General features: G+C 35.7%; 3 protein-coding genes across 7 annotated transcripts; all 3 read left to right on the top strand.

The window, feature by feature from the left end:
- The first annotated feature begins 1357 nt into the window (after positions 1–1357).
- Positions 1358–3653, top strand: T13C2.7 (uncharacterized protein). Its single transcript, NM_001027174.3, has 6 exons — positions 1358–1534; positions 1739–1852; positions 2520–2593; positions 2651–2896; positions 3040–3249; positions 3413–3653. Exons 1-6 carry the CDS (start codon positions 1418–1420, stop codon positions 3528–3530), a joined length of 879 nt encoding a protein of 292 aa, NP_001022345.2. The 5' UTR covers positions 1358–1417; the 3' UTR covers positions 3531–3653.
- A 1727-nt stretch (positions 3654–5380) lies between these two features.
- On the top strand, positions 5381–10224 carry gldi-2 (EGF-like domain-containing protein; the record flags this gene model as incomplete). 4 transcript variants are annotated; one of them, NM_182223.6, is made up of 13 exons in its annotated part: positions 5381–5513; positions 5663–5776; positions 5822–5971; positions 6025–6190; positions 6288–6429; positions 6812–6928; positions 7086–7353; positions 7403–7540; positions 7590–7700; positions 7874–8157; positions 8241–8852; positions 9059–9302; positions 9352–10222. In NM_182223.6, 13 exons carry the CDS (start codon positions 5423–5425, stop codon positions 9648–9650), a joined length of 2736 nt encoding a protein of 911 aa, NP_872023.2. The 4 variants fall into 4 exon arrangements, with proteins under 4 accessions (NP_872023.2, NP_495387.2, NP_001408275.1 ...); NM_062986.7 differs by having other exon boundaries at positions 5828–5971; NM_001421348.1 differs by lacking the exons at positions 5381–5513; positions 5663–5776; positions 5822–5971; ... (6 more) ...; positions 7874–8157; positions 8241–8852 and having other exon boundaries at positions 9086–9302; positions 9346–10224.
- Positions 10225–11201: 977 nt separating this feature from the next.
- On the top strand, positions 11202–13736 carry T13C2.3 (Clip domain-containing protein). Of its 2 annotated transcripts, NM_001027173.4 has the most exons (10): positions 11202–11329; positions 11377–11589; positions 12082–12177; positions 12230–12335; positions 12383–12490; positions 12541–12620; positions 12670–12784; positions 12829–12939; positions 13002–13446; positions 13542–13736. In NM_001027173.4, the coding sequence occupies exons 1-10, from the start codon at positions 11237–11239 to the stop codon at positions 13693–13695; spliced, it is 1521 nt and encodes a 506-aa protein (NP_001022344.2). In that variant the 5' UTR covers positions 11202–11236; the 3' UTR covers positions 13696–13736. The 2 variants fall into 2 exon arrangements, 1 of the variants encoding a protein (NP_001022344.2); NR_151571.1 differs by having other exon boundaries at positions 11237–11329; positions 11377–12177; positions 13542–13695.
- Positions 13737–14057: the final 321 nt, after the last annotated feature.

Raw genomic sequence — 14057 nt, forward strand, 5'->3', positions numbered from 1 at the left:
CCAAATCAGCGAATAAGTTATATTTCAAAAGGATCTTCTGGCTCCACTATGATCCGAATTCCAACCAGGAAATTTTTTCGTACGCGTTTCTATAATTTTTTCCCAATTGTAAGAAAGCAATCGTGAAAAACACTCGAAAGAAACAAAATTTTGAAATTACAGTAATCTTAAAATACGCATTTGTATTTCACGAAAAATTTTCGTGCTGAGACCGGATTCCGTTTTTGGCACACAATTTTTCGTCCCCATAAAACATAAATCCAGGACTTTATATTACTTTACGAAGTGTTTCATCTGCATTTTTATATCTATATAAAATTTATTTACAACTCGTTCTGAGAAAGTTCTCACATTCTGCGTAATTTCCAATCACATATTCGCTGGTTTCACATAACCCTGAATATAGCCTAACGAATTCACGTCACGGAGAGCACCAATACCCTATAAACCTCAAATTAACAATTGCACGTTTTGCGCTATAATTACCTGGATGATAATTTGAGGTACGGTACTTGGACTGAAGTGAGAAGTTGGACTGGAGGATCCAGTCACTGGAATAGGTTTCTTCAAATCATCAAGCACTACCAAATTGAAAAAAGTAATTTCGGAATTTTTTGCACAATCCTTTTGAAAAGGCATATCTATTTTTTTTGCCAACTAACTGAAAACATCGCGTTTGACATTCAGATCAGGGTGTGCGGCAAATTTGCCGAATTTGCCGAATTTGCCGTTTGCCGAGCTCGGCAAATTTCAAAAAAGTAGATTTGCCGAATTTGCCGTGCTCGGCAAATATTGGAAAAATAGATTTGCCGAATTTGCCGAGCTCGGCAAATTTTGAGATTTGCCGCACACCCCTGATTCAGATTCAAACTTCACTAGAAATAGTTTCATCCAAATAGTTACTATGAACTAACCAAAGGGTGGTGTGTACTTTTTTATTGCAGGCACAATGACACCCTACCAACTACACAAAATATTTTAGGTTATCTGAGATGACAGGTTGAATTTGAAAAAAGCTTTAATAAATTCTGTTCACAAATTCCAACCGCTGTATAATTATGATTCCAGCAGACTTTTTTTAAAATTCATCATCATGATTGTCCGAATCTCCCATTTGAATATCTATTATTTTCTTTTCTCTTATCACCCCAAACGCATTCGAATATAAAACAAACATCACGAGGTTTTTTGAATTCATCCCAGTTCTTTCCACCGATTCTCTCCAAATTCGTCCAATTTATTTCCGTGAATCTGCTCTCAGTTCCGCCTATTGGTTTCCTAGGTGACTCCCTCTCACTTCCTCATACCCTCTTTCTCATATCATTTCTATTTTTCTTATCTTTTTATCTTCGCTTTGAGCCTTCATTCAGTGAGCTCCACATTGAAATCTCAGCATTTTATAGAGAAGTCGCTCATTATGTTACGGATTCCAACTTCAAATGAAACCGAAGCTGTTCTGGATTTAAATTGTACCCTCAATGTTATTCATACTGCCAAGTTTTTACGAAATCAACTTCAAGCTCAGGCTGCTCTGGTGAGATTTTGATAGTTTTATATTTATATGTCCTTTTGTTTTTGTCCTAGAAAATTTTTTCAATGTTCAATTGCATTGAAACTAATAAAAACTAGTTTATATTTTTTCATTTTCCAAAAAAAAACTTGGTAATTTTTCATGAAGCCATATTATGGAATTAAAATTTAATACAAAAAGATAGTCTAGTGACGAATTATTTTTCAGGAAAATAAGTTTGGCGCAGACATGTATGCAGTGACGATAATAGGAGCATTTGCCTCCGTCATAGTTCTATTGATGTTTCGATCAATTCGACCTCATCAGAGTCTTGATGATCAGGTAGGAGTAACCTTAATAAAAATGGAAATATTTCGATGAAAAAAAACCAATGCATTTTGCTACACTATTTCAGCTGCATTTAATTAGAAAATTTCAAATCTGAAAGCTTTTTCAAATCCGGATTATAAGGCTTTCTCAATGCCGAAAAATAAAAAAAACACCTGTGTTCAACAATTTTGCATTTTGAAGAGATTTGCAGATGGCACAACATATTTTATGCGTTGTACATAAAATTGAAAATTTGTAGAAATTTTTTGAACTGTTAAAACTTTGTTGAATAGAGTATCAGTGATAATTTAATTTTTGCTAAACTTTCAACTATTTCAGAATACAAAAATTATGAGTTGTGAAAACTCTTTATTGCTATTTTTAACTGTAAAATATTTAAAAAATTTTAAAACTTACTTCAACTTTTAATATGAACTTTTAAGATGTAGTTTTTGTTTTTCCCGAAGACCGAAGAAAATTGCGTCTCCACTCAACTCCACCTATATCCGTTATTTTAAGATAGTTCAACCAATTGTTGTTCTTGAACACCTTCTGCGAATAATAATCGTAGTTGTATCAATCTGAAATCTCGATTCGAACAATAAATTCTCTGGTTGAAAATAAAATAAATTTATAGTTTAAAAGACGATTTTCAATTGAAAATACAAACTTATTTCAGGTAACATTGATGATGTCGACTATGAAAATGAGAGTAGAAGTGGATGAATATGAACGGAGGAAAATAAAAATGAAGTAAGAGTTTTTATTTTCTACATAGTTGAATATTTTATTGAAACCTCAAAATTATAGAGAAGCAAAGAAAAAAGCACAAGATTGGATAAATAATTTGAAAAGTCGAAGTTTAAGAAGTTTATCCAGAAGTTCAAGAAGAAGTAAGAGTTCAATGGCTGAATCGAATCCATTAAATTCGGATTCAACGAGGTCGTATAAAAATGAAAATAGTTTGAATGTTCCATTCACAACAAGTCAGCAAGCAATACAAGTGGAAGATGAAACTAGAACAGGAACTAGTTCGACTCGGCAAAGTGTCTGCAGGTTTGTAAGAAATTAAGGAATACCGTGTATTCTCTATTAGTATTGTAATATACTCAGAACCTATAGATAATATACGGTATTTCCTCTCCTACTTTTCATCAATCCGAATATAAAAATAAACTCAAATTAATTAGGATTTCCAGTGCACCGACTCCTCATCCACTCGAAGTGAATCTTCCTAACCGATCAAAATCTCATATTGGCTTCTTGCCAGAAATAGTTGTAACTGAAGAACGTCCGAAGCTTTGCCTTCTCTTACCTCCACCAAATCGTCGTAGAAAGTCTGTCACTACACAAAATAATACTATACCAATTCACAAGTCTGTATCGTGCCAACAACTTGTCTTATCAAGGTAATTCTTTGATTTCAATACTGTCTTTTCAACTTTAAAATGTTAATTTTCTCCGAATTTTTCGTAGAAATGTACTTGACCTTGTGCTATCAGTATTCTTTTCTTGATAATCTGCAAGCTCGCATTTATGATAAGAAACCCTAATGAGTCTAGAATTTTCCAGAAAATCATCAATGTCAAGTGCCCATAGTGTTTCACCATCGCTCTCCGAAGAAATTGTTTTCAATTTTCCTGACAGTGGTACCGCAACGCCCAATGATTCACCCCCTTATGATATTTAGATTTTTCGTTGTTTTCCCCCATTTTTCTGTGAACGATGTTTCCTATTCTTTTCGGGATTGCTTTATTCAATAATTTTGTGTGATGAATTTAATGAATGGGTACCATACCCAAGAAATGGTTTTTTGTTCGTGAAAACAGTTTCCCTGAGTTGAAAGAAATAAATTCTCATTTTAAAAGTACGGTGCCTGGTCTCGACACGACAATTGCTTGATAAATAAAACAATGGCACCTTTAAAGAGTACTGTAATTTAAAACTTTGTTGCTGCTGAATTTTCACCCAATTTTCACAGCTTCTTCATAAAAATATATTTATTACACTAAAAAGGTTTACAATTTGTTTAATTTAGCAGAACTGTTCGTGTCGAGCACCGGGTTCCATATTTTAGGCTCAAAAATATCAAAACTTTGCTGCGGGGTAAAAATTTGAGTTTTTTTTTTCGATTTCTGAAGTTACTCAATTTTTCAATGCGAGGACAATTTTGAAAATAATTGATATTTTTTAGCAAGAAAATACAATGTATAAATCATTTACAACAATTTTTCTAGACTTGTTTTCTTATCCTTTGAAATTAATTTTGCGACTACGGTATACAATATGTCCCCAAACACCCTCACGCTAATTTACGTAGAACAATTCCAATTGTTTTGTTTCAATTTTTATTCACATTTCTTTTATTTTCTCGAATTTAAGACATCAAATTTCAATTTTCATTCCGATATTTGATTCTCTGATGATCTGATGATTCATATTTAAGTGGGCGGGAAAATTATATTGTTTTGTTTACAAACAAGAAATCTCCGTATCAGAAAAATCATTCTTGAGCGTTTCAAACATTTTTAGCAATTTTGCACAATTATTCCTCTTATTTAAAACGTTTTATAAAGTTTCCTTAATTTTCTAATTTTAACAAGTCGTTCAAAAAAGTGTTCTCGTGTTAGCGGTCCTCTTAAAATTCAGCCATCTTCTCGTGACATTGAAAAACAACACCCATGAAGCCATTTTCCTCCAGTTTCGTGGCCCATTTGTAGGATTTTTAAAAAGTGTTCTCCAATTTCTGATTCAGTGTAAACGAATTCGATAAACTTTGCCTGCTGAATGTTGTAAATGAGTTTGAAGAAATAACACAATTTTTTAAAATCACCTATCGCTGATACTTTTCTAATAAGCACACAAGTATCCAAAAATCAATATTTCTCATTTTTCTAACTATTTGACCCGGAACTAAAGATAAATCATGTGCATCCGAGACATTCCCCCAAAAAAATAATTGCGAAATCTATCACGAGGTGTGGAGCCAATCGATGAATAACGCCTGTGAAAAGAGTATCTGAAAAACTAAAAAACACAGCCTGTTGCCTCTGTCGAAGCCGTTTTGTCTCTCTCTCGTCGTCGTCGACCCACCCGGCCTCCCATGTAGTGTTCGTTTTGCGCTCTATCGCACACACACACTCTCGGTAAACAACGACCACCTCACTCCATCTCTATCCATTCTATCCTCTTCCATCTCTACAGGCCAACGGAGACAGTTCGTTGGACCCCCGCGCACTCTACCTATCTGTTCAACGCTCCATATGTGCAAAGTCTCAGTCATTTTTCCTCCTGCTTCTTCTTCTTTTTATTATTAACTTTTTCTCATCTTATTTCTTCCACTCTTTCGAGAGACCACTCCGCCCACTTTTCGTTACTGCTTTATCAAACAAACTGTGCGTCCACACCAATTCTCTATTTCCCTTCGTCTGCTCCGTTTTCGCTCACTTTTTTGTTAACTATCTTTTCTTTTTTCTTTTAACATGTTTATTGATCCTCACCACTGATCAATTAATATTTATTATTTATTTCTGTTTCCAGATCACCTACGAAAAATATTAATTGATAATCAGAGGAGTAAAAATGAGGACATGTCTCACCCTCACGGGTTTCCTTCTGATTTCAATGGCCACCATTTCGGTGGGCCTCCAACCGATGGGAGCACCTACAAGAAGTATGTTTTCTTTTTCATTTAAATATCACATAGTAATTCAATTGAAAATCAATGCATTTCGGAATTTCGCAACATTACTTTTGTTTGGACCGTTGAGTCACCAATATCACGAGATAATAATTTTTTGCAACAATGCAATTTGTTTTCAGAATGCGACGCAACAAATTCGTTCCAGTGTCAAGATGGCCGATGCATACCGATGTCGTGGCGTTGTGATGGAGATATCGACTGCCAGAATGAAGAAGATGAGAAAAATTGTCCAAGTAAAACTCTTTTTCCTAAAAAAACAATGATAATTTCAATGATAGTTTCAGAAGTTTGTGGCGCCGAAGAACACAAATGCGGAGAAGTCAAATCTGCTCGATCATCGTTGGAAAGATTCAAGTGCATTCCGAACAAATGGGTGTGTGATGGAGAATTCGACTGTGAAGATAAATCGGACGAATTCCAATGCAAAAGTATGTTCAATTGAATTCAAGACAGTTTTCCTGCAATTTTTCAATCTTTTCAGACGTATCATGCCAAGAAAAACAGTTTCAATGTGAAGAACTCTCTGGTGATTATAGTTTGTGCATTCCTGAAACATGGGTTTGCGATGGTCAAAGAGACTGTACGAATGGCAAAGACGAACAGAATTGCACGTCAAAAACGTCTAAATGTCCGGATAACAACTTCCAGTAAGTCTCCATACAAATCTTATCGCAATTAAATCTATCCCGTTGACCTAATTGTACCACTCTGACAAAATTGAGAAAAAAGTGTTTCATTTTTCAGGTGTAGCAATGGAAATTGTATTTTCAAAAACTGGGTTTGTGATGGGGAAGAAGATTGCTCAGATGGCTCAGATGAATTGCTCACTGCTCCATCCAATTGTAACCGAACAGTTAATCAATGCCCTCCCGGAGAAATGTGGAAGGTATGAGTGTTTACGGATCTTGAGAAAATGTTTATGCGCAGCATGTTGAAATATTTGTTTGTTTCTCGATTGTTTAGAGGGTCAAAGTATCGAGTGTTGGCTATGCTAGTGTCAAACCAACTGATAATAAGTAAAATATATTATATTGATAATTCATTTAATATCTATTTGTCTCATAATATAGACTTTATTAAATACATAATACATACTAGAAAAGAAAAATAATTCAATAAGCTGGAGTAAGAAATTATCATTTTCAGTCTTTTCTTTGTCAATTGATTGTGTATTGCAGTCGATTGTTATCTGTTAGTGACCATTTCTCCCCCGCAATCACGTCTGGGAAATTGATATGTATTTCTGAATTAAACAATTAAATTTTCAGTGTGGATCCGGTGAATGCATTCCATCAAGATGGCGATGCGACGCAGAAGTCGATTGCAAAGATCATTCCGATGAGAAGAATTGTACTGCTATTCAACACACGTGCAAGTTAGCAGAGGTAGGATGGGGGCAATATGCACCTGCTTGATGCTAATGCAACATGGTCATTAAAATATTAGATGTCACCCATATTAGATAGGCTAATTGGGTTTTAAATCATTAAATGATGAGAAATTTAACAACCCAATTATAGTTCCAAAATGCAATAACTTCAGGAATTCGCTTGTAAAGCTTCACACAACTGCATCAACAAGGCTTTCGTATGTGATGGAGAACTTGATTGTTCCGATGGATCCGACGAAGATGATTGTGCTGACGTTCGGACCGAGTGTAAATCCGGAGAGCGTACCTGCCCAGCTTCATACGGTGCATATGGCGCCGAGTCAGGTCACGTTGTGTGTATTCCTGCATCGTCATGGTGCAATGGAGAAGAGGATTGTCCAGATGGTGGTGATGAGAAAGAATGTAATATGACTGCTCCTGGTAAGTAATATTAGCAAAAGTGCTTGAAATATATTCGTTATATTTTCAGTCACATGCCAGAAAGGAACCGAATATGAATGTCCATCTACTCCATTGCAATGTATTGAAATGTCAAAATTGTGTGCTAGTGCTCAATTTGATTGTGGGGATGGAAATATGTCTGTTTGTAGCCAGAAAAAGATCATTGGTAATATAAATATTTATTTATGGTCTGGCAAAATGCTCTTCAATTACAGAAATGTGCAAACCAAGTTCAGAAGGATGTGTCTGCCGTCCATCGTTTGTCCGAGGAAATAATGTTTGTCACTGTAAAGATGGTTACAAACTCGAAAACGGACAGTGCATTGGTGAGTAATTGTTAGCAAGAGAGATGGTTTAGCGAGAAAACAAATAGTGAAAAAGACAAAGAGATCCTCATCAAAATGTAGAAAAATAGTTGAGATGCGAAGCGAGCAGCTGAACAATCAGCAATATGAAAACACAGGAAGTATTTTCTAATAACGAAATGTTTATTTTTCAGATATTAACGAATGTGAAATTGCTGGCGTTTGTGATCAAATTTGTCTCAATATTCCCGGTTCCTATCGTTGTGCTTGTCATGCTGGATATCAGATTAGTTTCGGAGATACTAAAATTGGATCAGGAAGAATTGCTAACAAATGTCGTGCTATGGGAGGTGATCCATTGGTTCTTCTTACCAACAGACATACGATCAGACAATTTGATCTTGTCAATAAAATGCACTTCCCTGTTTCCAGTAGTCCTGGTTCTGCGGTTGCCATGGATTTCCACATCTTGAACGGGGTGAGTTGAATTTTTTATTACGGATTGTTATTATTTACTTGAGAAGAATACCAAAAAATCTGATTTTAATATAATTTTTTCAGACACTGATTTGGTCTGACGTGTTGTCAAAGCAAATTCTGAAATGTTCGATTGGAAACGTGTCAAACGCATTTTTGGGAACCGATATGTGCGATAAGAAGCATGAAATCGTTCTCACAGGAGACAAGATTCATACTCCAGATGGACTTGCAGTTGATTGGGTTCATGATCTCCTTTTCTGGACAGATGGAGGCCTTGATCAAATTAATGTTCTCGATATGAAAAATGGAAAGCAGCGTGTCCTTTATTCTTCCGACTTGGAAGAACCGAGAGCTATTGCAGTTGATCCTGAAGTTGGACTCATTTTCTGGACTGATTGGGGAAAGAAGGCGAGAATCGAAAGATCTGGAATGGATGGACAACATCGTACTGTTATTGTTGAGGGAGATCGTGTTGTATGGCCGAATGGATTGGCTTTGGATTATGTTGATAAGCGTGTCTATTGGGCTGATGCCAAGATCAAGTCAATCTTCAGTTGTGATTATTGGGGCAAAAATATCAAGACCGTATTGCATTCTCATCAATATCTAAGGCATCCATTCTCAATGGCTGTTTTCGAAGACCGACTCTTCTACACAGATTGGGAGCATGATGGTGTTATCACTGTTAACAAGGTATGTTTTTTAAAATGAAATTTTAACTTGGAAAACTGGTTTTTAAAAACGAAATTCGCTGAAAATTCGCTGGAACCATGAAACTTTGAATATTGAAGACAATTTTAATGAAAATTGTCTACACGAAATGAATTTAGATTAAAAAAGATTGCTAATAATTTTTTTTGTAAATCAATCGCGCTTTCAACTTACGAAATATTTTTCAGTTCACTGGAGCTGATATTCGTACTGTTATGGATCAAGTGAAGTCTCCAATGACTGTACGCATCTACCACAAACAAGCACAACCACTTATGCAGAACAAGTGTGAAAACTCGGAATGTGATCATCTCTGCCTGCCGAGAGCCGTTTACCGTGAGAAAGAACGTGTTCATGAAAAAACTTGGCACGACAGACCGTTCTCGTGTGCATGCGAAGGAACGACTGCTTCTGATGTTCTGGAATGTTTCGGTAGGACAATCAATTAGGTATTTAGATACTTAACGTTTTTAAGTTTCAGCTGACTTGGAAACAAAATCCGGAATCTCGATGTTCACGATTTTCCTTCTTTTATGTGTTGGTGGAGTTGTGGCCGCTGGATTTGTGATTGTTCGTCGGAAGATGGGACCTCGTACATTTACCGCTCTCAATTTTGACAATCCAATTTATCGTCGAACCACCGAAGAAGCTGATCATCAGATGGAAGATCCATTCCGTGATCCTTTTGCTGAACCACGGAATGGAAGAGGGCGTAACGATGGATTACCAACTCTTGCATCTGCTGACAATGAAACACGGGCTGACGCATTGAGCTTCTGAGCCAATTCGTATTGTAAAGTATATATTTTCCTATAAATTTATTTGCACCCTTCCCTTATTGTACAGATTGCCCATTTTCTCTTCTCATTTCATGTCACTTTTAAATTGTGTTCTTTCCTTTCTGTTCTTGTGAAAATTTTATATTTTGTTTCATCAATTTCCCATTCTTGATTTTTCATGTGCAATTGACTCAAATCTGAGAAATCACTGTGAAGACGTGTAGATCCAAACTGTGAAAATTTCCAAAAATCCTCCAAATTTTGCGTGTTTATCTATTCCGAATGGTTTGGATAGTATTTTGCATCGAGTCTAGATTTCATGTATTCATTGCTTTCATTATTCTCATTGCTATATCATTATTTTCTGTGTGCTCCATCCAATTCACCCGGTTATCGAGCTTTTTCCAAATGTTTTTATGTAGTATTTCCTCGTTTTTTCTACTCTGAAGCTGGTAATTTTGAGTTTTCCTGACTGTCGACCCCCGAGAACTGATGCATATACCCTTGTCTATCTGCCCCTTCCCCTCCCCTTCCTCTCATCAACGGATTTATTCAATAAATGATTGTCTTGGTGATCTGAAATACGATTTGAAAATCGAAACCCGAGCGCATTTTTCTTCATAGCACGAAAGTGCACTGCGGAATGTCTGTTTTTCGCCACTCTGGTCATCGTTTCGCCGTCAAAATCGACAGCTGTTGAAATGAGTGTGCCGGTTTTGCTACGAGAGAATTCAGAAATGCTGCTCCTGGGCCAGCAGAAAAAATCCCGAATTCTTACTTTTTCAAAATTAAGCTATTTTTGAATACACTTTTGAATAATTTCAAACATAAATCAATGATAACATGATTACAATTATTAATGTATAGCTTATTTTCAATAACATTGAAATGCCTGAAAATCTGGCGGGACCCACTGAGGAAAATAGCGTGTGCCTTTAATGTGACTTCCCACAATTTTACAACTTTATGATAGATATACGAATTTTGAATATTTTAATTTTAACAAGTTTCAATCTACCAAAATGCTTTTTTTGTTTTTTGTCTCTCCGAATCAGAAACGTCTAAAATTCAAAATTCTTAAATTCAGTTCAAAAATATTTATTTGATGTATATAACTTGTTAGCAATCCCGTTTCGTGTGACAATTGACATAGAACAGACACATCAATTCCGAGATATTGTAATAGACTCGGTTGTTTGCGTCTCATATTCCTCCACACTATTTCCCTCGTGCTGACCAGTAGACGGAGTATCACATTGTAAAATAAGAGATAGAGAGCATATTGCTCCACGAATATTTTCAAAATCATTGTTTTTTGTTGTTTGACCCTGTTTGACTTGAGTCATGTTCAATATTAACTACGTAGATACAGTCTATTAGAACTACCGTACTCTTGCTGGAATCTTGAAACTCTTGAAATGTTGTAAATCTTTATGTAACTTTATGTGTTTTTATTGTTCACAATATCTTTTATTTGAATTTAAGCAAACTATCACATAGACGTTTTTTTTTAAATTATCGCGCATAGACTTTTCAAATTCAAATTTTGCAGACAAATAGGGTCAATGAGCTGATAATTTTAAACCGATGAACTTATTTTGTCTGTTTCTCTTAATTATCTTGCATCTCGCATCTGCAGAAGAAGAATATGACATTCCATTGGCTCCGTATAATGTGAAAGTGAGTAGATCCGGTTCTTGATTGCTCACAAACACATATGTTTCCAGTTAATGTGCCGTCAAGGTCGCCGATTCTCAAAAGCAGCACAAGCGACAAATCAATGTCCAACATCTTCAACTTCTTGTGGTTATTTTGAATTTTCAAGTGGTGATCAAAAGAATGGAAATCCAACAACCGGTGTTTATGATTGTGTTGATGGAGGAATTCTTTTTGAAGATTCTGGAGAAGTTGATGATGATTTGGAGGATAGACATCGTAATGTAAGAGTTTTTAAAAACGGTAGCGCCAGTCAGAAAATAGTTTGAAACCGCTACTATAGTAAATACTATAGTGAAAGTAAACTTCTAAAATGTCTCAAAAAGTTCAAAATTTTGGAAATATTGGCAATAAACTATACCATACGACATTTGAAACTGTTTCATTCGGATATTAAGCTTTCAACCCAGTATGAATATGTACATTTTGTCAAACCCACCACAAATGACTCACTTTTAAAATTCACTTTTTATTTAGTGCCGTCCCATCATAAAAAACAAGTATTTAGAAGCAAAATTTTTTTTCAGCAAAAATATTGACAAACTTCCACAAATACTATTCAAGCTATTTGTTTGATCATAAACATTTTTTTCTTTGTGAAGTTGTAAACGAGGTGACGGAGAGATTGGCCAAATATGGTTCAGAAAAAATTGCTGTGGAAAAATTACTGTCGGATTAACTCGTCCAACGAAAAATTTTTTAATTCAAATTTTCAGCCCGCGTTCTCTGAACTGTGTGGAGCAATTGCAAAGTGTACTACAGTATCCGTTGACAAATTGAATCCGTCATTTGTGAAATATGTTGTTCAAGAGGTATTGAGAATTGTTTTTTCAAACTAAAATGTTTGCTAATGATTTCATTCAGTATGACATAAAACTGGAGCTTCTCGAAAATACTGAAATTCGATTTTGCTGTGCTCTCTTTCATTCTACACTTCAACGATTGGTCACATCTCCTACATTTTCATTACGTGGGGTTTTTCAAAAACCCTAAAACTAAAGTTTTCAAATTTTTCAGCAGAAGTTGCTGCTCCTCCTGTGAGTTGTCAAGGAAAAATGTGTGCTCCAGGAGCTGTTGGTTGCCTTCTCCATGCAGTTCATGGAGAGGAGTATGATGATTATGAAGGTAAGCATATCAAAAATTTAATTGAATTTTAAAATTAAAATTAATTTAAGAAGAAACAAAGAAAAGGTATAAACGACTGGCATTAAATGATTACATTGAAGATGAAGACGATTATGTTAATGCTGTGGAGGTTGGATATTCCCATTTCAAATATTTTTTTTTCAAAATGTATGTTTCAGCTAAACTTTGAGGATACAGACCTTGAACTAATAACCAGGGAACCACCAGTTGAGACAACAACAACTACCACTCTAAAACCAACACTTCCAAGTTTAAAATTACCAATGTCACTAGGTATGAAGCCAGTTGATTGGATAATTATAATTTCAGTATTTAAGATGATCTCACAACGACTAAACCTATGACAACGACTACTTCCAGTCCTACAACAACGGCTTCAGCTATGTCAAAGAGCAAAACTTTCAACACGAAACACTCTTTAGATGAAGGTAAATCGATTTTCAGTTTTCAGAGCTCAATACAGAGAACATAAAATTATTTAAAATTCCAGATGAAGAAGAGGAGCCACATCAATCAACTCATTGTGTATATCGTCACCTGAATAATGAATTCTATCGATATTGTCTTCTTGTCCATCAATCTCGAGATGGTGATCGTTGTTATCATCATCAAGGCCACACCATTTGCTGTTGCTTTGTAGCTCCTGATAAAGAATCATGTGATCCCACAGAAATGGATCTAATTGTTCCACCACCAATGAATGGAAAAGCTCTTCCACCACGTGTAATTGTAACTATTCCACCAAGTACTACATCCACTACAACAAGCACAACAACTACAACGACTACAACAACTACAGAAGAGCCTACCACTACAACAACTTCAGCACCGACGACGACAACGCCGGAGCCATCAAAGTATCCTCCGCTGCCTCCACAAATCTATCGGCCGAGGCCTATTGATCAAATGAAGAGGAGGAAACAGACTCCTAAAAAGTAAGATTTTTCAACTATTTTTCTTGAAAGGTTTTTATTCAAAAAAAGTTTCCTTGGAAAGTATTTAAGTGAAACTCATTGTTAAAATTATTCAGATGTCGTGTTGCATACGTGCGCACCAAATCGGGTTCCCGAACCCGTCCAGTACTGGTTTGTGATTCGGCTTCCGCTGCCAACTCAACTTCGTTCCCTATTTTCCTTGTTTGCTCATTTGTTCTCTTGTTACAGGTCTTCAATATTTATATTTGAATTGTTTTTCTTACTGATTCTTAATAAATCAAATTGATACTACGTCATAGACACTTGGACAAGTGTTCGTGTTCCTTTTGCAGTCAGTTGGTCAGATGGCATCAAATTACAAGGAAGCGAAAAGCAAACATTGTTGAAATTCATTCCCGCATTTCTCATCATCCACAGGTACATAACACACTCACCACATCCGTATAGTCTAGAGCCAGCTTTCATTTTCATTTCTTCTTTTCCTTCTGCTTTTCCCTTTCAACCATTTTACTCCACACCAACTTTTTTTTTCGTTTTTCCATAACTTTCTCCAACTTGCCAAGTATGTTCCTCGTTATTGAAAGTGTACATACTCTTTCTCTATGCTATGC

The sequence above is a fragment of the Caenorhabditis elegans genome, chromosome II (genome assembly GCF_000002985.6).
Source record: "Caenorhabditis elegans chromosome II".
NCBI classification, from domain to species: Eukaryota; Metazoa; Nematoda; class Chromadorea; order Rhabditida; family Rhabditidae; genus Caenorhabditis; species Caenorhabditis elegans.

What these genes read in the sequence shown, in the direction of transcription:
- T13C2.7 (NM_001027174.3), top strand. Translation starts at nt 1,418, where the DNA reads ATGTTACGGATTCCAACTTCAAATGAAACCGAAGCTGTTCTGGATTTA. An exon ending in ATCAGAGTCTTGATGATCAG is followed by an intron (nt 1,853 to 2,519) that starts GTAGGAGTAACC and finishes AACTTATTTCAG; the next exon opens with GTAACATTGATGATGTCGAC. An exon ending in CAACAACTTGTCTTATCAAG is followed by an intron (nt 3,250 to 3,412) that starts GTAATTCTTTGA and finishes AGAATTTTCCAG; the next exon opens with AAAATCATCAATGTCAAGTG.
- T13C2.3 (NM_001027173.4), top strand. Translation starts at nt 11,237, where the DNA reads ATGAACTTATTTTGTCTGTTTCTCTTAATTATCTTGCATCTCGCATCT. An exon ending in TGGCTCCGTATAATGTGAAA is followed by an intron (nt 11,330 to 11,376) that starts GTGAGTAGATCC and finishes ATATGTTTCCAG; the next exon opens with TTAATGTGCCGTCAAGGTCG. An exon ending in TGGAGGATAGACATCGTAAT is followed by an intron (nt 11,590 to 12,081) that starts GTAAGAGTTTTT and finishes TCAAATTTTCAG; the next exon opens with CCCGCGTTCTCTGAACTGTG.